This window comes from Garra rufa, chromosome 8 (genome assembly GCF_049309525.1).
Source record: "Garra rufa chromosome 8, GarRuf1.0, whole genome shotgun sequence".
Classification (NCBI taxonomy): domain Eukaryota; kingdom Metazoa; phylum Chordata; class Actinopteri; order Cypriniformes; family Cyprinidae; genus Garra; species Garra rufa.
In genome coordinates, this window is record NC_133368.1 from 2,092,264 (window position 1) to 2,113,248 (window position 20,985).

At 37.0% G+C, this 20,985-nt stretch overlaps 1 protein-coding gene across 2 annotated transcripts; it reads left to right on the plus strand.

Moving 5' to 3' along the window:
* Nucleotides 1-548: 548 nt before the first annotated feature.
* On the plus strand, nucleotides 549-19,110 carry rrp1 (ribosomal RNA processing 1). 2 transcript variants are annotated; one of them, XM_073845850.1, is made up of 16 exons: nucleotides 549-739; nucleotides 1,035-1,117; nucleotides 1,238-1,295; nucleotides 2,756-2,841; nucleotides 2,980-3,041; nucleotides 4,451-4,580; nucleotides 6,061-6,125; nucleotides 6,233-6,423; nucleotides 8,442-8,530; nucleotides 10,423-10,520; nucleotides 10,648-10,667; nucleotides 10,753-10,896; nucleotides 14,000-14,826; nucleotides 14,904-15,029; nucleotides 15,132-15,198; nucleotides 18,542-19,110. In XM_073845850.1, the coding sequence occupies exons 1-16, from the start codon at nucleotides 613-615 to the stop codon at nucleotides 18,694-18,696; spliced, it is 2,328 nt and encodes a 775-aa protein (XP_073701951.1). In that variant the 5' UTR covers nucleotides 549-612; the 3' UTR covers nucleotides 18,697-19,110. The 2 variants fall into 2 exon arrangements, with proteins under 2 accessions (XP_073701951.1, XP_073701953.1); XM_073845852.1 differs by having other exon boundaries at nucleotides 14,904-15,043; nucleotides 18,542-18,679.
* Nucleotides 19,111-20,985: the final 1,875 nt, after the last annotated feature.

Consider the following 20,985-nt stretch of genomic DNA (forward strand, 5'->3'; position numbering starts at 1 on the left):
AGCTGATTTATGCTGGTCCTTTGCTGGTTTATGCTGGTCATGTTGCTGGTGAAGGACCAGCATAAACCAGCAAAGGACCAGCATAAACCAGCTAAAACCAGCATCCCAGCACCAAAACATACCTAACCAGCATATGCTGTTTTTTTCAGCAGGGATGCTTTGGTCACACAACAATCCTTTTGTCGTACGGGAGGAATTCCTCCACAACTTATGACACTCTAACACTTCAGGGGACAATAAATAATACAGTAATTACAAGGCAGTCCTAAAATCGCATTATGCATGTATCATGTGAACTGAGCGCCACCCTCAGGCTGAATAACGCAATGACTTTAGACCTCTGCCAAAAGTGTGTCTGCATGTGTTTAACGATTAGAATATGAAGTTACGACCAGGAGCCATAAAACCAACACTACTTCTCAAAGAGTATAGAAGTACAAGTACAATATAAGTTCTGTGTACTGCATGAAACGCTCTCTGGTGATGAGAGCCGCTCTCTAGTGGAGGGAGAAGCGCGTGTCCGTGACGCCATCAGTGTGCGCCGGGGACGAGCTTCAGCGCGTGTTGGGGTTTACGCGTGTGAGGACGAGCAGCACGTGAAGATCAGCGGGAATGGCACCGATACAAGCAGCAGAAATCATCTTTGCTCAGAACCTTGCGTCCAACGAGAAGCCGATCAGGAGCAAAGCCTTGGTGAAGCTCAGGAAATACATCAATGCGAGATCACAGAGAGCAGAAGGTAAAAAACACGACTGCTCCTGCGCTCGAACATCTAACATAACATAAGATATGTTATGGAAATTACAGTGCTTTGTTTATCTGTTACTGTTCGTTGTATCAATTATTGTACTATTATTGGAGCTGTTAACAATAACAATTATTATTATTATTTGAAAACTAACATGTAACCTTCCACTTGATGTGTTATAACTAATACAGTCCCAAAGCACCGTGGCAGGTTTTGTGTTTTTATGGATCATCCCAGTGTTTTTGTGTGGATGCCATCATAGTGAGCAGGTTTGCTGTGTTTCCAGGTGGTTTCAGTGAGGAGGAGCTGCTGAAGATATGGAAGGGTCTGTTCTACTGCATGTGGATGCAGGACAAGCCATTACTGCAGGTGACACACACACACACACACACACACACACACACACACACACACACACACACACACACTTAACTTTGAGCAAGCTCTTGTTGGTCTGTTAATAACCGGTCTGTGTTTATGGGATTGTAGGAGGAACTGTCAACAAAAATCTCTGGGCTCCTCCGCAGCTTTCGGACGGTCGACAGCCGTAAGTTCACATCTACAGCACTAGGACAAGATACTTATCACATAACTTTTCAAACAAGTGAACTAGAGAAAACTTCTTAGCTGTCTGTTAGTAATGAACAGGAGAAACGCTTTACTTAAAGCATTTACTATAATGTGCTATAAGTGTATTTATAATGTGCATTGCATAGGGCTGATCGATTTTGGCACAAATCATAATCACGATTACTGTGGTCAATATTGTAATCATGAATATTTAACATTATTATGACTGGGTCCAAAACTTTATATTAGATATTAATTTAAAGATGGCAATACAGCAGAAAAAAAGTACTTAAAAAAATACTTTTATGCAAGTCTAAAGTAGTCTAACAATACTACAGAAATTGAATGTAATTATTTGAATGTAAAATTAAACAGCGTCTTCACTGTAATAGTTAAACCTGCTTAGCTTCTTATTAAAACTACAGAAGTCCTTCATTCAAGAGCAGTGAGTGATTTTTCTCTCTGTATTTTTACGTTTTATTAATGTTAAGCACAGAGACGGCAGAAGCAATATTATTGTTGCCGCTTTAAAGGAACACTCCACTTTTTTTGGAAATAGGCTCATTCTCCAACTCCCCCCGAGTTAATAAGTTGAGTTTTACCGTTTTGAAATCCATTCAGCCGTTCTCCTGTTCTGGCGATATCACTTTTAGCATAGCTTAGCATAGATCATTGAATCCTATTAGACCAGTAGCATCACGTTCAAAAATGACCAACGGGTTTCCATATTTGTCCTATTTAAAACTTGACTCTTCTGTAGTTATATCGTGTACTAAGACCGGTGGAAATGCAAAGCTGCGAGTTTCTAGGCTGATAAGATTAGGAACTACACCCCCATTCCGGCGTAATAGTCAAGGAAGTTTGCTGCCGTAATATGGCCGAAGCAGTAATATCACGCAGCACATGTGCAGATGCTAAACTAGCTGGGAACTCATTTCTGATAATACTCCGCCTGCTTCAGCCTTATTTTCAGTCCAGTTTTATGAAAGTCACGTTACATGATTTTGCTGATTTGCATGAGAAATTAGGCTTTTATGGAGGAGCGAAAGCGCACCACTGGAAAAGGGGCGAAATGGGGCGCAATAATGGTTTAATCTCCATGACTGCATTTAAATGATCGTTTGAAGCGAAAACTGAATTCCGAATAATTGCAGATCCCTAGCATCTCATAACCGTACTCAAAGTTATGTGTTGTTGTAATTGTTAATTGCATGTTACATCTGATATTGGTGTTGTGTTCTAGTGCATTATACTCTTTGAAGGTGTAATAATGTATAAACAATTATTATTATAGCTGCAATTGTTTGTGAGCTCATACAGTGCTTTATAAGATGCATTACAATGCATAATGCATTAATGCATTCGTAAATAACTGTAACCAAAGTTAAAATGCATCACGTAACATTTCTTGTTGTCTCATCTGATTGTGAACCGTAGAGTTCCTGTATTTTAAGACATTTCTTCAGACCATGAAGAGAGAGTGGAACGGCATCGACAGACTGCGAATGGACAAGTTCTACCAGGTCAGTCGTGATCTGTGACACTGGTTTGTTTGCTTGTTGCTTTTCACTGTATTTGTGTACATTGAATAGTAACTTTTCTTACCCCCAAGTTAACATTTCAGCAGTTTTACAACATTTGCTTTTCTTTTTCTCTCTTAGCTTGTCCGCTTTGTTTTCCGAGAAGTGTTTGAAATGCTGAAGAGTCAGAAGTGGGAGTCCAGGTACTTGCTGCTTAATGTATTGCAGGCAACTCTACCAATAGTTTCTGTGATACACTACCAGTCAAAAGTTTTTATTAATGTTGTTTTAAAGAAGTCTCTTCTGCTCTCCAAGCCTGCATTTATTTGAATCAAAGAACAGCAAAAACAGTACAATTGTGAAATATTTTAACTTTGCAAAATAACTGTTTTGAATTTTAAAATGAAATTTATTCTTGTGATCATTACTCCAATCTTCAGTGTCACATGATCCTCAGATTTACAGGTCGTAAATGCTGATTTGCTGCCCAAGAAACATTTATTATGCTGAAAACAGCAGATTATATATATTTTTTTTAGGTTTCTTTGATGAATAGAAAGTTGAGAAGAACAGCATTCATCTGAAATAGAAATCTTTTGTAATATTACAAATGTCTTTATCATCACTTTTGATCTATTTAAAGCATCCTTGCTGAAAAATAATTAAAAAATATACTGGCTCCAAGCTTTTGAATAGTATAGTAATGCCACAAAAGGTTTTTAGTTCAGATAAATGCTGATCTTTGCATCTTTCTAACCTTAAAAGAATCCTGAAAAAAAGCAATAAGCGGTTTTAAATATCGATAATAGTAATAAAAATGTTTCTTGAGCAGCAAATCAGCATATTAGAGTGATTTCTGAAGGATCATGTGATACTGAAGACTAAAGTCATGATGCTGAAAATGTAGTTTTAATCACAGAAATAAATTGCGTTTTAAAATAATTAAATAGAAAGCAGATATTTTAAATAGTCAAAATATTCCAAAATGGTACTGTTTTTGCCGTAACACTTTACAATAAGCTTCCTTAGTTAAACATTAATGTACTATCTAACATGAACTAACCATGAGCAATACATTTGTTACTGTATTTACTAAACTTTATTAACGTTAGTTAACGGAAATACAGTTGTTCACTGTTTGTTCATGTTAGCTCACACTGCATTTACTAATATTAACAATTTGAATAATGCATTAGTAAATGTTGAAATTAACATTAACAAAGATTAATAAATGCTGTATAAGTGCAGCTCATTATTAGTTCATGTTAACTAAAGAACCTTATTGTAAAGTGTTACCGTTTTTGCTCTACTTTGGATCAAATAAAAGCAGGCTTGGTGAGCAGAAGAGACTTCTTTAAGAAAACAATTAAAAATCTTACTTGTAGTGTACATGAGCAGGTCACGGAAAACCTGAACAGAACAGGAAATGTCAAATTTGAAGTTTCCAGGATAGTCATGGATATCAAAGTTTTAACTTGCTTATAAGAACTTGACTTATGAACACATGAATATTATTGTGACTCTGAACACTCTGTCTGTCTGTCTGTCTGTCTGTCTGTCTGTGTGTGTGTGTGTGTGTGTGTGTGTGTGTGTGTGTGTGTTCATCCTGCAGTGTGGTGAGTGAGTTTCTCCAGATCTTCTCATCTCAGCTCCTGCAGAGCTCCAGCGCAGCTCCAGCCGGACTCATCCTTCACATTCTGGACCTCTATATGACTGAACTGGCCCTCGTCGGCTCAGCTGAGGTAACATTGCTCCTCTTTTATTATTGTTATTTTATAATAATGGGTCATTGGTGAGCTTTAAATGTGACGTTCATAATGACAGTGATGTGTATCCAGTGATTTGAATGGTTTTTGTTGCTGTTCTTGCTCTAATGAATTGCTTTACATGTGCTAATTTTGAAAGAATCAAACCGGTTTTAGATAGTTTTTCCCGGTTCCACAGACGAGGCTTAAGCCTAGTCCCAGACTAAAATGTAAGTCTGAGCTGTTTCAGCTGACATAAACTTGCACTGACTGATCTTCAAATACACTATATTGCCAAAAGTAATCACTCACCCCCTTCTAATGAACAGGTTTGACTACTTTAGTCATTTCTATGAGCACAAATCTTAATGTTAAAGGAGTATTTCACTTTCATAACAAAAATGCACAGATAATGTACTACTCACCCCCTTGTTGTCCAAGATGTTCATGTCTTTCTTTCCTCAGTCGTAAGAAATAGTTTTTTTTTTTGAGGAAAACATTTCAGGATTTCTCTCTTTATAATGGATATGGATGGAGCCCCGAAGTTTGAACTTCCCAAATGCAGTTTAAATGCAGCTTCAAACGGCTCTAAACGATCCCAGCCGATGAGGAAGGGTCTTATTTAGCGAAACGATCGGTTATTTTCGAAACAAATTGACAATTTATATACTATTTGTCTGGTCTATTTGTCTGGTCATGTTAGAGTAGTTTTTTTCCCAAACTGTTGCTAAAAAAAAAATAGAAGAAAACAATTCCCTATAATATCATTATATGCTTAAAAGTTAAGATTTGTACTAAAGTAATCCAACCTGTTAAGTAGAAGGGGGTGTCCTAATACTTTTGGCAATATAGTGCTGATGTTTTTCTCATGCAAGTTTAAAAATGACTTAAATGTCCTAATTGAACTTTGGCCTGATCCTGGCGTAGTCTAAGCCCTGTCTGTGAAACCAGGCCTTTAAGTTGTTTATATGAACCCTATGTGATTCACATATTCATTGACATGTGCATGTATGTCAGAAGAAAATACTATTTATTATTTTATTGAGTAAATGTTAAGTCTCCTCCACTGAATAGTTGATCAGATTATTTTGAGTCTACACCACGCTGGGATTTCATCCAAATCCTGCTTAAATCTGATGGACTGAGGTGTTTACATGAAGGCTTTTCAGTCCAAATAAGCCATGAATCCCATTATAAATCATTTATTTGGCTGTATGTAAACCATAGCTGTTGAAGCATTTGAGCACTTGTGATTGTTAGTTTTGTTTTGAGTCAGAGTGCCAAATTAACTTAAAACAAGAGATATATCCATTTTAAAAAGCATTAAGAAATCAACTATATCCTTTAAAAAGCTCAAAAACAACTAAATGAGAAATCGTTACCATCTAGTATTTTTAGATTAGTTTTGTTTATATCCATATATAATTGTAATGTTCTCCTCACAGCTTGAAATACTTTATACTTTTCTCTCTTGCAGCTGACAGCAGAGCAGAACCAGACCTTTATTGAGCCTTTCCTCAAGAGTATGGCCAAAAGCAAAGAGTATGGCATTCACTACTTCATTCAGTTGATAAATATGCCATTGAATTGAGATATTTAAATGTGTGTATGTATAATGATTATGTCTTTTATACGTTGCTCCTCTTTAGTCGGGTCCTGCTGAAGGCCATCGGCACCAACATCTTTAACACGATCGTTGATCAAGTTCCTTTTGCCATTGAGGATCTGAAGAGAGAGCTTCGTCAGAATGCAGTGGAAGAGCTGGACTCTAGTGAAGACTCTGACAGCGAAGAGCCCAAGACGAAATCCCTCTCAAAAAACTCAAGAGAGGAAACTCAAGGTACAAAATATGAGGAGAAATACTGAAACACATGAGAGAGAACATTTCTAGACAAACAGACCAGAGATGACTAACTTAGGTTCAGTTCATTGGGATTTATTTTTGTTTTACAAATTTGAAAAGAAAGGGAATGATTTCTGTTGTTTTGAGTAAAATTACGTCTATAGTTCGTACCAGAATCACTGATATCAATACTGCTACTTCCCCTCAATTTTAGGCATTAAAGGAGTTCACTTCCAGAACAAAAATTTAGATAACTAACTCACTCCCTTGTCATCCAAGATGTTCATGTCTTTCTTGCTTCAGTAAAGAAATTGTGTATTTTTAGGAAAACATTTCAGGATTTTTCTCCATACACTGTGTGCATAATTATTAGGCACGTTGATATTGTGGTCATATTTTTTTCCAAGCACATCAATCTTAATAACTACTATTCATTTTGTATTTAATTATTTATAAGTGATATATAATTGTACATTAAGGCTGGAAGTGAAAAACTCCTTATATTCAGGTGTGCAGAATTATTAGGTACGTTTTCTTTTACAGATAAAATGAGCCAAAAAAGAGATTTACCTCAGACTGAAAAGTCAAAAACTATTAAATGCCCATGAGAAGGATGCAATAATAATGCAATACTGGAATTTGCAAAGTTAAGGCATGACCACCGGACAGAAAAACGCTTGTTGCGTCTGCATTGTCAGAAAAAAACAAGGTGGAGAAGAAAAGATGCATGATAATTGGAAAAAATGTAAGAATTAATGTTAAGAATTAGATATGAAACCATCAGGAACCATTTAGTCTCCAGCGCCACCGTTTTCCAGAACTGTAACCTACCTGGAGTCTCCAGATGTGCAGTGTGTCAGGTTCTCAGAGACTTTGCTTGGGCAAAAAATCCTAAAAAAATGACCCTCAATTAATAAGAATAACATTCTGAAGAGTTGTGAAATACATGAAGACTGTTTTTTTATAGGCTTTATAGACAGATGAGTTGAGAGTGGCTCTTGAAGGACCAGCACCACATCCTCTTGTAGCACTCTTTCAAGTTTATCCTCCAGAATCTGGCAGAAAGTTTTGGTCCATCTCCTATTCTGAAATGTTTGTCTTTCAGAGATGGACCAAAATAAACTCTTAAAACTTACTGCCAGATTCTGGAAAATATATATTTTTGAAAGAGTGCTACAAGAGGATGTGCTGCTGGTCCTTCAAGAGCCACTCTCTACTGATCTATCTATGAAGCCTATAAAAAAACTTTTTTGCCCAAGCAAAGTCTCTGAGAAGCTGACACACTGCACTTCTGGAGACTCCAGGTAGGTTGCAGTTCTGGAAAACAGTGGCGCTGGAGACTAAATGGTTCCTGATGGTTTTATATCTGATTCATAACATTAATTCTTACTTTTTTGCAATTAACATGCATCTTTTCTCCTCCATCTGTTTTTTTCTGACAATGCAGACACAACAAGCGTTTTGCTGTCCGGTGGTCATGTCTTAACTTTGCAAATTCTAGTATTGCATCAGTATTGCATCCTTCTCATGGGCATTTTTTGGCTCATTTTATCTGTAAAAGAAAACGTACCTAATAATTCTGCACACCTGACTATAAGGAGTTTTCCACTTCCAGCCTTCATGGACAATTATATATCACTTATAAATAATTAAATACTAAATGAATAGTAGTTATTGGTCAAATACCATAAATCATCCAATACAAACCTTCATAAATGCTATTTATTGTAATTTATCTTTCATTCTAACTTCTTTTGCCTCACATATGATGACGGTAAAAACAAGTTTCCATTAAAAGCAAAACAATAATAACACTAGTCTATAATTAAGCTATTTTTTTGGTCCAGGGTCACATATGTAAATAACATTCAGAGACTAACTGTAAAACATAAAGATCAATAAATACTGAAAAAAAGAAATGCCATTTATTTAATGCAACCGGCCCCTGAGGTCCACTTATGTGCACACCTGCTTATGTCATTTAACTAAAATGTTTTGTTTGGTTTGTGTGTCAGATTCTGAGGAGGACTTGGATGAAGACGAGGATTTGTTTTTGGACGACATGGACATTAAGGATGACGGCACATGTGGACCTGTTCTTCAGGTGTGTTTTCTTGTGTGTGTGTGTGTGTGTGTGTGTGTGTGTGTGTGTGTGTGTGTGTGTAGGTCCTTGCACACTGATACTGAAATTATAGTCTAAAATTTTTGCACATGAAAAAATAAATACCACCTAAATATGTCAATCCTATTCACGCACTGCATGGGAAACGTTTGTCCTTCATGAAAAAAAAATCATACTGGGTTAATTTTTTTTGGTTTGTTTTTACATATGAAAAAAAAAAACGCATATGAAAATTTCGGACTCGGTGTGCAAGGACTTTTAAGACACAGTTCTTTGAGATACATGAATGTCCTCATAGACGCTTAAATCGGACCAACAGTTGTGTAGTTATAGCTGTTTTTGTCGTATAATAGCGCCACCAAGTGGGAAAGCTGCACAATTTTTAAATTTATTAATTTTTTATTGGACCAAAGATGTAGCTCTTACACATTTGTACCAAGTTTGGTGAAGAGATCTCATTCCGTTCAAGAGTTATAGCCATTTTAGTAAAAGTATTTCGAGCGTTTTGGCGTCATTTTGCGATCGTGAGTTGAAAGTTATCTAGAAAGATAATTACTAATATTCAGTGTCGAGGGAACATTTCCGCAGTGGTTTGGTTCTGATCGTGTGAAAACCCTAGGACTTGTATGCAAAAGTAGGTTTTGTAGGAAGAAAACAGACTTCGTAGAGCGCCTCCATCGAAAGCAGTTTTTTTCGTCTTGACCCAAGGATTCCAGAAATATAAAACCTTTGAGGCTCTGACAAACTGTTTATGCATTTTATTTGATGCTCAAAAATTGTAGATGCCAGAGCATTGTTGCAGACAAACTAGATAAAGTTTGTCAAGAAAAAACTTTGAAGTTGGCTTGAGAAAGCTGGGCCAGAAAGTTGTAAAAGTTTTAAGTCTGACGGTTTTCAATCTGAAATAGTTTTAAGTTTAAAATAGTTATAAAAGCTTAATGTAGGTAGATAGCAAGTTTCTAGCATGTGCTTAGCACATTTCTAGCATGTTTCTACCATGTTACTAGCATGTTGTTAGCACATATCTCCCATGTTTAGAATGTTTCCAGCATGATTAACATATTACTAGCATGTTTCTAGAATGATTAGCATGTTACTAGCATCTTTCCAGCATTATTAACATGTTACTAGCATGTTTCTAGAATGATTAGCATGTTACTAGCATCTTTCCAGCATTGTTAACATGTTACTAGCATGTTTTTAATACATTACTAGCATGATCAACAAATTACTAGCATTTTTCCAGTATGATTAGCATGTCACTGACTTGTTAGCATTATTAGCAAGTTACTAGCATGTGGCTAGCATGATTGGCATGTCCCTAGCAAATTGCTAGCATGTTTCGAGCATGATTAGTGTTATTAACATGTAGTTAACATGATTAGCCAGTTACTAGCATGATTAGTATATTGTTAGCATGATTTAGATCGATAGACAGTTAGATTAGAAATATTGGATGAGTTTAAATTGGATTAAACTCAGATTCTGGCAGTTTAAATTTGAATTTTGACAGTTGGAGTTTGAATAGTGTTGATCATTTGAACATTCCCTCAATGTAAGTCTATGGGATTTTTCCCAGTTTTAATCTTCATTTTTAGTAAAACGTAAAGTCCCAAAAGTTAGAAAAGATACAGCAACTGAAGGCAGATCAGTCTGAAGATCTGGCCTGAGTTTGGAGTGCGTAGAGTTAAATCTCGAGGAGGAGCAGTCAGAAATGTTAGTCTAAAAAAAAGAATAATAGTAGTGAGTTTAAATAGCGTTTCAGTAAGACGGCTTTCTCAAGACAACTTAAGTAGTATGCAATAATGAACAAGGGTCATTTTAGAGAGGTTTATCTGGTTGCTTATCTGTGTAATGTTGTTTTTCTTGTTCAGTTCGACTATGGTGCGATAGCGGACCAACTGTTTGCTCTGGCCAGTCACCCGAAGATACAGAGCTTCAACAGATCCAAGATCTACAAGTTTGTGAAAATGTAAGTTTTGTTTGTTGCTTTGAGGAAAAGAGACTCAAGCAGACAGTGAACATAATTAAAAGTGGTCCGCTTTGTTTGCTGGGTGTAATTTTTTCTGTTTGATTTTCTCTTTCTCTGTGGAATCAAGTTTCCGAGACCTGAGTGAAGGTGAGCTCTTTCGCTAGTCACAGCTTTTAATAAAGTATTTCATATTTCCAAAGTCACTGATGGTTGTTTTCTGCCCCGTCGTTAGGTGTGTTCCCTCAGGATGAAGTGGAGGATGTTTCCTCTGATGAAGATGATGATGATGATGATCACAAAAGAAAGAAAAGGAGGAGAAGAAAGAGACAAAGGAATAAAGAGAGGAAAGAAGAGGAGCCATTGGAAAAATCCAACGGTTTGTGTTTTTAACTCAAAGGAAATCAGTTGGAGTTAAAGTGATAGACAGCATTGTGCAGTTTGCATTGACGAGACACATCTGTGCTACTTATTTAATTTCATTATTTTTTTATTATTATTAAACTTCTGATTGGCCAATGTTGAAAAGTGGATACAAATGCAATAACTAGGAACTAGGAATAATAACCCCTTAAACTCGTAATACCGGTAATGTGTTTTTGAAAATATTACGTGTGTTGGAGCACAAATATAGTATCTTTTGAAAGCGTACAATCTAAACTTTCAGAAAATATGCATCGTTTTAGCATTTGTTACATAGCGTAAGATAATAAGGTCTGAATTCACCCTCCGCAAACAAACCAGCCCCGTGAAGATCGACGTAATAATATTCATATTCATGTCGCTCAAACACTGAACTTTACAAACTTACAAACTTTATTTAATGGATCTAACGCATTACAGAGAGTTAAGATCAAAAGCATCACAATGATGGAAATAACTGCTGTAAATAAATAAACCGTTTTGTCACATTCCTGCTCTGATTACTACTTCAGTGTGCCACAAACTTTATATCAGCACTTAAATCAGGTTGTTTTCTTTAAAATGAGACTTTACAATATATTACCGATGGAACATCAATGTGTGCGATGGAGTTGAATGGTGCGGTTTCTACTAGTTTTGCTTTAACTCATTTGTATTGATAGGAGATTCCTTCAAGTAATGTGTCATATGTCTGAAAAGCTCCCATTCAGATCTGTCCAAACCCCTAGACCAATCCGTTGTTGTTTTAAGCCTTTCCAAACACGAGGAAGGAGTGCGCTCAGAAATCGGAATGTGTACCGCTCCCCAGCGCGCTAGCGGCCAGCTCAATGCAGAAGTGGGAAACAATGGATTGTCAACAAATACAATAATTATTAAGAATTATTCCACCCTTGTGTTAAAATTGAAGGTGTTTTGATCCATTCCGCCCAATGTATGTGGGAATGGGACACTTTTGAATTCAGGTATACCTTATATTGCCTCCATTCAAATAAACCTCAATAACTTTAAAAAACAAAATGTTACAAAGAAAATGATTTTTTTCCCCGTTCACTGGCACCTAGTGAAATCAAAAGAAACTCTCTGCAGGATGATGGGCCAGATAGATCTTTAAAAAACAGACTTTCAAATAAAAACGTATTCGTTTTTTTAGTTGTTTTTATCATAAAATTACGGAAAAATTAGGGCTGTCAACCGATTAAAATATTTAATCGTGATTAATTGCATGATTGTCATGGATTAACTCATGATTAATTTTTATTAAGCAAATGTTTGTTTAGTGTTAGTGAAACCATACTCCACATAGAGCATGTTTCAGTGGTCATACATTTTTTTAAAATAACTTGTTCATGTCTATTAGAAACACGAAAGGAAAAGAACATAGAAACACCAGGTTCCCATTACTTCTCTTTCTTTGCACTGAGCAGTTTACTGACACAAGCCTGTTTACATTATTTGCCGGACAGGGCAGCTCACTCCTTCTGAACATGCAAAATCTACATTTATAATTTATTATTACATTTGTTTGCCTCTCTGTGCCCACATACTGGCATTTGATGCAGCCAAGTTCTCAACAAAACTGTTTCCGTTGCTATATTTTAGTGTTTCTGTTGTCAGACCACCAAAGTAATATGAAATAATGACTGAAAGAAATCCTGAATTATGATCATGATTCAATCCCAATTTACCGGCATCTGGACATAAGTCACTATTCTCTGCATTATTATCTCTTACTGTTTGAATGCTTTCACGATCCTTGGACTTTCCTGGAGTTTACCCGTTTAAAATTATGTGATCGCAAAAACCTGCTTCTTTTCATTTTTCAAGGTATTGTTTTGGTTATCATGTACTGACTCGAGAGCCCGGTCTCATTAAATGCGTACCAGTAGCACGTTTTCTGTTTCTATTTGGCGTGCTGCTATTAATAAGCTGAAATTAACTTTGGCATTCATATGATATGCGCGTGTTTGACGTGCATGTAGTACGCAGTTTTCGCGTTCATACTCAGAAGTGCCGGCACTCATGAAAAAGATAAAATACAGAAGTGCCTACACCACCAATCCTAACGTAGACCGACTACCCACTATTTCAATCACTGGAAGCAACATAATACCTGATTTAGCTGAAATCGTTGCTCCTCTGCCGCTCGCTGAACAGAGCAGACGCAGATATAAAGAGAGGGAGGTGTGCACGCGCTGGGAGAGTCTCAAAAACTATATGTGACCCTGGATCACAAAACCAGTCATAAGGTTAAATTTGACAAAACTGAGATATATACATCACATGAAAGCTCAATAAATAAGCTTTCTATTGATGTATGGTTTGTTAGGATAGGACCATATTTGGCTGAGATACATATATTTGAAAATCTGAAATCTAAGGGTGCAAATAATCAAAATACTGAGAAAATCACCTTTAAAGTTGTCCAAATTAAGTTCTTAGCAATGCATATTACTAATCAAAAATTACATTTTGATATATTTACAGTAGGAATTTTACAAAAAATCTTCATAGAACATGATCTTTACTTAATTTCCTAATGATTTTTGACATAAAAAAAAATCAATAATTTTGACCCATGCAATGCATTTTTGGCTATTGCTACAAATGTACCCCAGCGACTTAAGACTGGTTTTGTGGTCCAGGGTCACATATTAGGTTTGTCCAATTATGTGTTTGTATTGTTGCCAGACACTTTTCGCTAAGTTGGCAACATTGTGCATCCCTTTCTTTAACTAAGGGCTAGGTAATGGGTCAAACAGAAAATGCACGCTGCATTAATAGTGCATGTTAATAAAATTAGTGCCGTTAAAATTAATTTGCGTTAACTAGGCCATTAACGCATTCATTTTGACAGCCCTAGAAAAAAATTCAATAAAAAATATGAATTATTTCTCCCATGTGTTAAAATTTAGGGTATTTTCTGTGAAATTAGACTATTTGTGTCAAGTTACTCCAATGTATGTGATTAAGCAAAGCTAATGGAATGAAACAGTGCCCTAATTACATAATTTTTAAAGCTCATAACGGTTGGTCAACTCTCAATTGTTGGTCTCCAACAGGTCAATTAGAGTCAGCCGCTGTGTCAGACGACACTGACATATCACAGGACACCAAACAAAAAAAGAAAAGCAAGAAGAAAAAGGGAAAGAACAAAAGTTTAAAGAGTGTGGAGGATCAGACAGACCCTTCAGAGGAGACCTCTGGACAGGAGACACAGGACACTGGCATTGAGAGAGCAGACACTGAACCTGCGGACAAACAGACCAATGCCATTAAACTGCTGAAGAGGAAGCGGAAGAAGACTGGTTCGAGTAAGACGTCTGAAGACACATCAGAGGTAGCGGATGACGGCTCAGAGATGGAAATCAGCGTCACATCAGCAGAGACTCCGACTTCTGTCCCACTGAAGAAAAAGCAAAAACTGAAGAAAAAGGCAAAAGACATTGAAGCAGAAACAGCACATGACTCTGGATCTGAGCTCTCAGCCATCACACCTGTCCATGAGCCAACAGCCACACCATCAAAGAAGAAGCTGAGAAATGCCTCCTCAGGCGAGCAGACGCAGGCTGGAGTCAAAAAGCCCAAGTCACAGAAGACAGTAGACACCCCTGACGACTCTAAACCCTCACGAAAAACACCTACGAAGAAGAAAAAGCAGAAAGACGTGGTCTCGGATGTTCCAGAGCCAGACACCAACGGAGAAGCTGATGACGTCCAGACAGAAACACAGCAGGAGCCTGCTGGAAGACTGAGAACGAAGAAGAGCAAGCAGACATCAGCAGCAGACCAGGTCAAGCCAGCGAGGAAGAGGAGGGTGAAGGAGGAAGAGGCGAAGGTGAACGGACACACGGGCGAGACCACTGTCAAGAAACCCAAAATCATCAGCGTAAGTCTTTCAGGCTCTGTCACTTTGTTCTTTTAATCGTCAGAGTCGCTGAGCTTGTCCCTTTTTTCTGTCCTTAGGAAGATGAAGAGCCTTCAGTCACTGAAAACAAGAAGGCTAAAGGGTTTGTCCTCAGACAGAAGAAGGCTCCCACACCCATCTTCTGTAAGGCTGCAGGATACAGCACACGCACGGCCAGTAACAAGGTACAAAACAGCTGGTGAGAAAGCAGTGACGACACTAGGCTCTTGGTGCAGATGTGTGTTGCCTTAAACTAATCTTTTTCAAATTCGTCTTTCTTTCTCCAGGCTTCGCCAGCTTCACAAGCTGAAGTAAAGAAAGTTACATTTGGCCTCAAGAATAATAAAACAATGGGTATGTATGTTTTATCGTGAAAGTGACCTGCTAATTGTAATTAAACAAATCAAGGCCTAATGGACATTAGAGTTTGGACTGAGTTATTAGGCGACACATACTGATATAAATATATACTAGGGATATTAAAATTCTTGGCCAAAGCTGAACAAAATTAAACACTCTCTGATTACCGAACACGTTTTTCATATTTTTCCCAGTTTAAAAGTGTATTTTGCCCATTTTTTTTTCACCATTGCATAAATTAAATGGCCAATATTTGCTTTTTACAGTTTTTTTCTTGCTTTTCAAAGAAAAAAAAAACAATTACAAAACGATTTAAAAACATATATTTACAGAGTTTCCGCGGGGCATTAAAAAGCATTAAAAGTCATTCAATTGATTTTGCGAAAATTAAGGCCTTAAATGGCATTAAAAAGCATGGCATTGTTTTATACAGGCATTAAAACTTTAAATGGTGAAGAAGAAACAAATATGACCAATTTATCTTGAATATAGCCTGTATAATTAATAACTTTGAATCACTGTCGCGATGTATGATGAACATGGCCTGCCCAAAATTGTGTGACACAGACTTTTTAAGAGCGGCTAGATTTAGCCTCTAAGATATTCTTGATGATAGTTGAAATTTTCCAATTATGTTCAGCAGAGTAATATGTGTTCTTTGTTGCCTCATTGTGAGACGGCATGAAAAAATGCATTACAATATACACGCATTTATACACAGGTGTGTTAGTTATTGGTTGAGTATGGCATTAAAAATGTTAGAAATGGCATTAAAAAAGGCATTAAATAAGATTTGGAAATCCTGCAGAAACCCTGATATAACACTGAACGGTTTTAACATTCTAGTAGACAGCACAACAAAGCACAATTTAACTTAAAATTGAAACGTTAGTAAAATAATATTCTTTGTCCACTTTAAGACCCCCTTGTTGAATCAGGCTTGTGTTTTAATGTACAAATAAATGCAGCCTTGCTGAGCAAAGGAAAATGTTAGAACAAATGCATTAATAGAGCTGTTATAATGATTATCATTATTTTTTGTCTTAGTATTTTATTTTACAGACCAACAGTAAAATTACAGTACTAACATTTATGAATGTTGACTTTATGGCGGAAACCCACAAGATGTACTGGGAATTCTTCTTTTTGCTGACAGCAGCAGGTTTATGAATGATTCTCATCACGCAGATTTTCCTCGCGCTTTAGACTTTGAACCCTGACTAAGGAGCTGGTGCAGCGCTGTCAGAATAAATACAGTTTACAACATTACGGCCTGTAGTTTATTTACTAATGGTTTAAGGCCATTTGGTGATTTCAGGATGCGATACTAAACAGTCTCTCACTGTTGGTGCTTGTAATGATTGTTTAAATGTCTTTCTCTGGCAGTTTTAAATGCTTCCACACTGCTCTCATGTTTGCTGCATTAGTGCGCACCTCTATTTGATCGCGTCACGTCATTGTTCGCTATCATTTATTCAGCCTTTTCGCTTATTCAGAATAATTTTGGTTATTCTATGGAATGTCTGGATACTGGATTCTGGCAGGTGTGCAGTAAAACAGTTTAATGCACAGGTAGTTCAAAGTCAGTTTAATCACCGTTCTATATTAATGCACTGCTTTAATTGATGCACGCAGAGAGAGAGAGAGCGAGGTTGTCAGCGCTTCCCTGCGATTTTTCTTATTAAAGTAGCCTATATACTAGATCGCTGCATTATATTCCTCAGCGAGGAGGTGGTAAAACTGCTGTTTTTGAATGAATGTGTTGTTTGTAGAGAGAGACGCGCAGACGCACAGCATGCAGGCAGGTACGCACATACACACATAATGCTATAATTGATTCGGATATATGTGATCTTACCGCACTATTTCATCTCTGTGTCTGATTTGAAGCGGGCAGAATGCAAGAGCTGTGTGTCATAACTGACGAAAATAACCGTTTTTTACCCATTCGGTCAAATTTTGTGCTGCAATGCTAGTTGTAACTTGTCTGTAACTTAGCAAATGACCATGGAATAAGCGGGATAATCAACGGCTTGCCGTGCATTAAAGGATTTAAAATGCACTTTGTGGTTATGAGGCGGTTATTAACCTCCACGTCGTGCATTTAAAATCCTTTAATGCCCATTAAACCATTGATTATCCCTTACTTGCCAAACATTCGGTGCATCCCTAATATATACATTAGATGCTCTTAGGAACTTCTGTCAAATGATTAACTCTGTAAAATCATTCAACTTTTTAAAATGCATGTTTGTCTGGAAGATGTCTGTTAAAAGATTACTCCACTTCCAAAATATAAATTTCCTCTTAATTTACTAACCTCTATGTCATCCAAAATATCCATATTTTTCTCTAGTCTCAAAGAATTTTTTTTTTTTTTTTGAAGAAAACATTCCAGGATTTTTCTCCAGGTAGTGGACTTCAATGATGCTCAACAGATTAAAGGTTAAAATTGCAGTTTGAGTGGAGCTTTGAAAGGCTCTAAACAATCCTAGCCGAGGAATAAGGATCTTATCTAGTGAAACTGTTATTTTTATTTATTTTATAAAAAATAAAAATAATATATATAGAGAGAGAGAGAGAGAAAACCCAGTTCGGGTTTGTGGAAAAAATCATTTTCTCCAACTTCAAAATTGTCCTACATCACTGTAGAAATACCGACCCAGTGTTTACAAAATGAATGCGCAAAGCAGATCAAACGGCCTTTACAAAAAATGTAAAACGGCAATGTAGGACATATTTAAAATTGGAGAAAATTTGATGGTATTTTTTCGACATATCTATATGATCATTTGAAATTAAGAAGTATATAAATATTAATTTAAGAAAATGACTGATCTGTTGCTATTTAAGACCCTTATTCCCTTTTTAGAGCCCTTTGAAACTGAATTAAAAACAGCAATTTTTAACCTTCACTTTATTGAGAACGGTTGAAGTCCACTATATCGAGAAAAATCCTGGAATGTTTTCCTCATAAAACCTAATTTCCTTGAGACTGAAGACAGACATGAGCATCTTAGATGACGCTGAAATCAAGTTTTATGCTGGAAGTGGAGTAATCTTTTAAAGATCGCTTGATCTGGAAAACATCTGCTGTGTGCAAACATATAACAGACAGATAAGATGTCAGTTTTACATGCATTCTAAATCACAAACATCTTAAAGACATCTAATAGACATCTGGACATCTGATAGGAGGCGTCCAATAGATGTACTGCAAATTATGTCTTGAAGACGTGAAAGCAGATGTCCAATAGAAGTCTCCATGATGTATGTGTGCTATCAAGGAAAAGATAAATACCAGAAAGTAATCCGCTTTCCTGCTTTCTCCTGTCAGAATTCAGAAAGATGGACCAAAGCTCGCTGGTGAGTCCTGCCAGTAAATCTCGCGTGGCCTTTGACCCCAAGAGGACTCCGAAGTCTGGGGTGTTGAAGTCGCCCACATCATCGCCTGCTGTCACGAAAAGAGCCATGGCGGCAGATTTCTTTTAAAATAAAGCTTCACATGTTGTTCTTTGTCAAATTTAGTCTGTTGAAATGTCTTCTGGAAACAACGGGCAGGAGGAAATGACTGCATAAAAAGATATTTTATATTTACTTTTGAAGTGTTTTTATGTTTTACTTTCTTCAGACGTAAAAAGAGAGTTGCAATATTTTAAGGTGGCTTTTTAAAAAGAATATTTTAATCATTGGAGTATTTCATAAACCGCTTTACAAGGATTCTAACGAGTGAACAAAGTGGCAGAAGAAAAGAATGAAATAGAGTTATTTACTGCATTATCTTTACCACAGTAGTCTAGTCCAGGCTCTGGTCCGGGAGGACTGTTGTAGAGTGCTAATGTTGATGCCTGTAAATCAGTACTCTCATCCATTGTAAGCCAATAAAACTTGTTTTCTGTTTTCTTATTCAGTGCATAGTAATGTTCTGTTGACGTTGTGATTTTTGGGACTTATGATGTGATTATGAGTACATCAAATGGCCAATTCCCATCTCATTCATTTTCAGGGCACCAGTCAAGGACTGTTAATTTGGCAACATGAGAACGTGTCCCACAGGGGCTGTTCAGCAATTTGAGATTCACAAACTGAAGGGAGTTGGCCAATTGATTTTTCTGAAAGATAGGTGGGATCAGCATAGTAGGCATATGCTCTATCCCGCCCCTTAAGGTCGTTGCATAATGACCTTAAATTTTCCTATGTGGTTTTTTGTATTCATCCTTTCCTATGAAAATGCTTGCTACAGATGCAAAAATGCAGCATGACTTCAACTTCATGTATTTATATAGCACATTTAAATGCAACGTTATTGCCCAAAGTGCTTCACAAAATTGAAATAAAATAAAAGTACACATACAAGTTTTAAATGATTCCCAGAATTAAAGGCCAAACTGAAAAGGTGTGTCTTTAACTGAGACTTAAAAATCTCTATAGATGGCGCCTGCCGAATATACAGGGGAAGACCTTCCATAGTTGTGGACCTATTACCGACAAGGTGCCATTTAAGTGTAATTGTTTCCAAAGTGATAATAAACATGATAATAAAAGACAATGGCGCCTTTGGCTACACGATCGGCAGGATTTCAGGCTTGAAAGAATAACGAGAGACCGCACCAATCCTTTAGCTATATATGGAGACAGAGAACTTACTGAAAGGTTTCAGAAGGGTTGAACTGTTAGAAATAATCAACAAGTTATCACAGCAGTTACAGAACGTAACAGACAGAAACGGAGCGCTGTCCCCAACACTGCAGGTGCTGATATCTCTTTGATTTTATGCCAGTGGATCTTTCCAAAATACTTTTGTTTCATGGTAAATGTAAGTAGAAGTACAGCCTGCCAGACTATACGATGAGTGTCTCTGGATCTTGGTCTCTGAAGTCTGGCTTAAATACACCCAGGAGGAGGCCACACGCACCAAGGACAAATTCAAAAGGGATTCTGGGTATTTTTGGCAATCACGTGCACATCCAGGCACTATCTAAAAACGAGTACCTTTTTGTAAACGGGAAAGGCTATCACTTAATCAATGTGCAGGTTGTGTGTGATGCAAACATTAATAGATGTGGTCGCATGGTGGTATGGGTCTGCACATGATGTACACATCTTGAGGGAAAGCGCACTGGCAAAATTGTGTGACGATGGGCAGCTCTCTGGCATAATGGGGGCAACCGTGGCCTAATGTTACACTTCACATCCTTTCCTTTCCATATTGCGGGTTGATAGTGGCTACCCCAAATGGAGCAGGAAAGGTAGTACAACTAATGTTTAGTTTAAATATAAAACATGTCAGCGCTTACTTATTTTAGCTGGCATTGGTTATAAGCGTAATATTGGAGATTTTACCCCAGCAGGAGAAATATTAAAAGATAGCTACTGCATTTTTCTACTGTAGATTTCACTACTGTAGATTTTACAAGTCCAGAAAATATTTCATATTCAAGATTAGCAAGATTCTTGGTTGACCAGCTGAGTTCAAATCTTTGCTTTGTACAATACTCCAGCTTTTAGAGCAGACTTCAGCTTGGCTTTATTACATGCAGCTAGATGGAATCTGTTAAAACAGATAGAAACCCATTCATATCTCTTTGGTTGAAGGTTATTTTGCAGCATCTTCTGCTGGAAAGACTGAATGCTGTGGTCCATCGGATATTAGGGTGCTTCGTGTAAAATTGGGAACAGTTTTTCAACTGGGTGGACTCATCAGTGTTAAATTATGTAGAGAGACTGTTGTATGGAGACTTATTAAGTGATTTCTATTTATATATATTTTTCATTCAATGG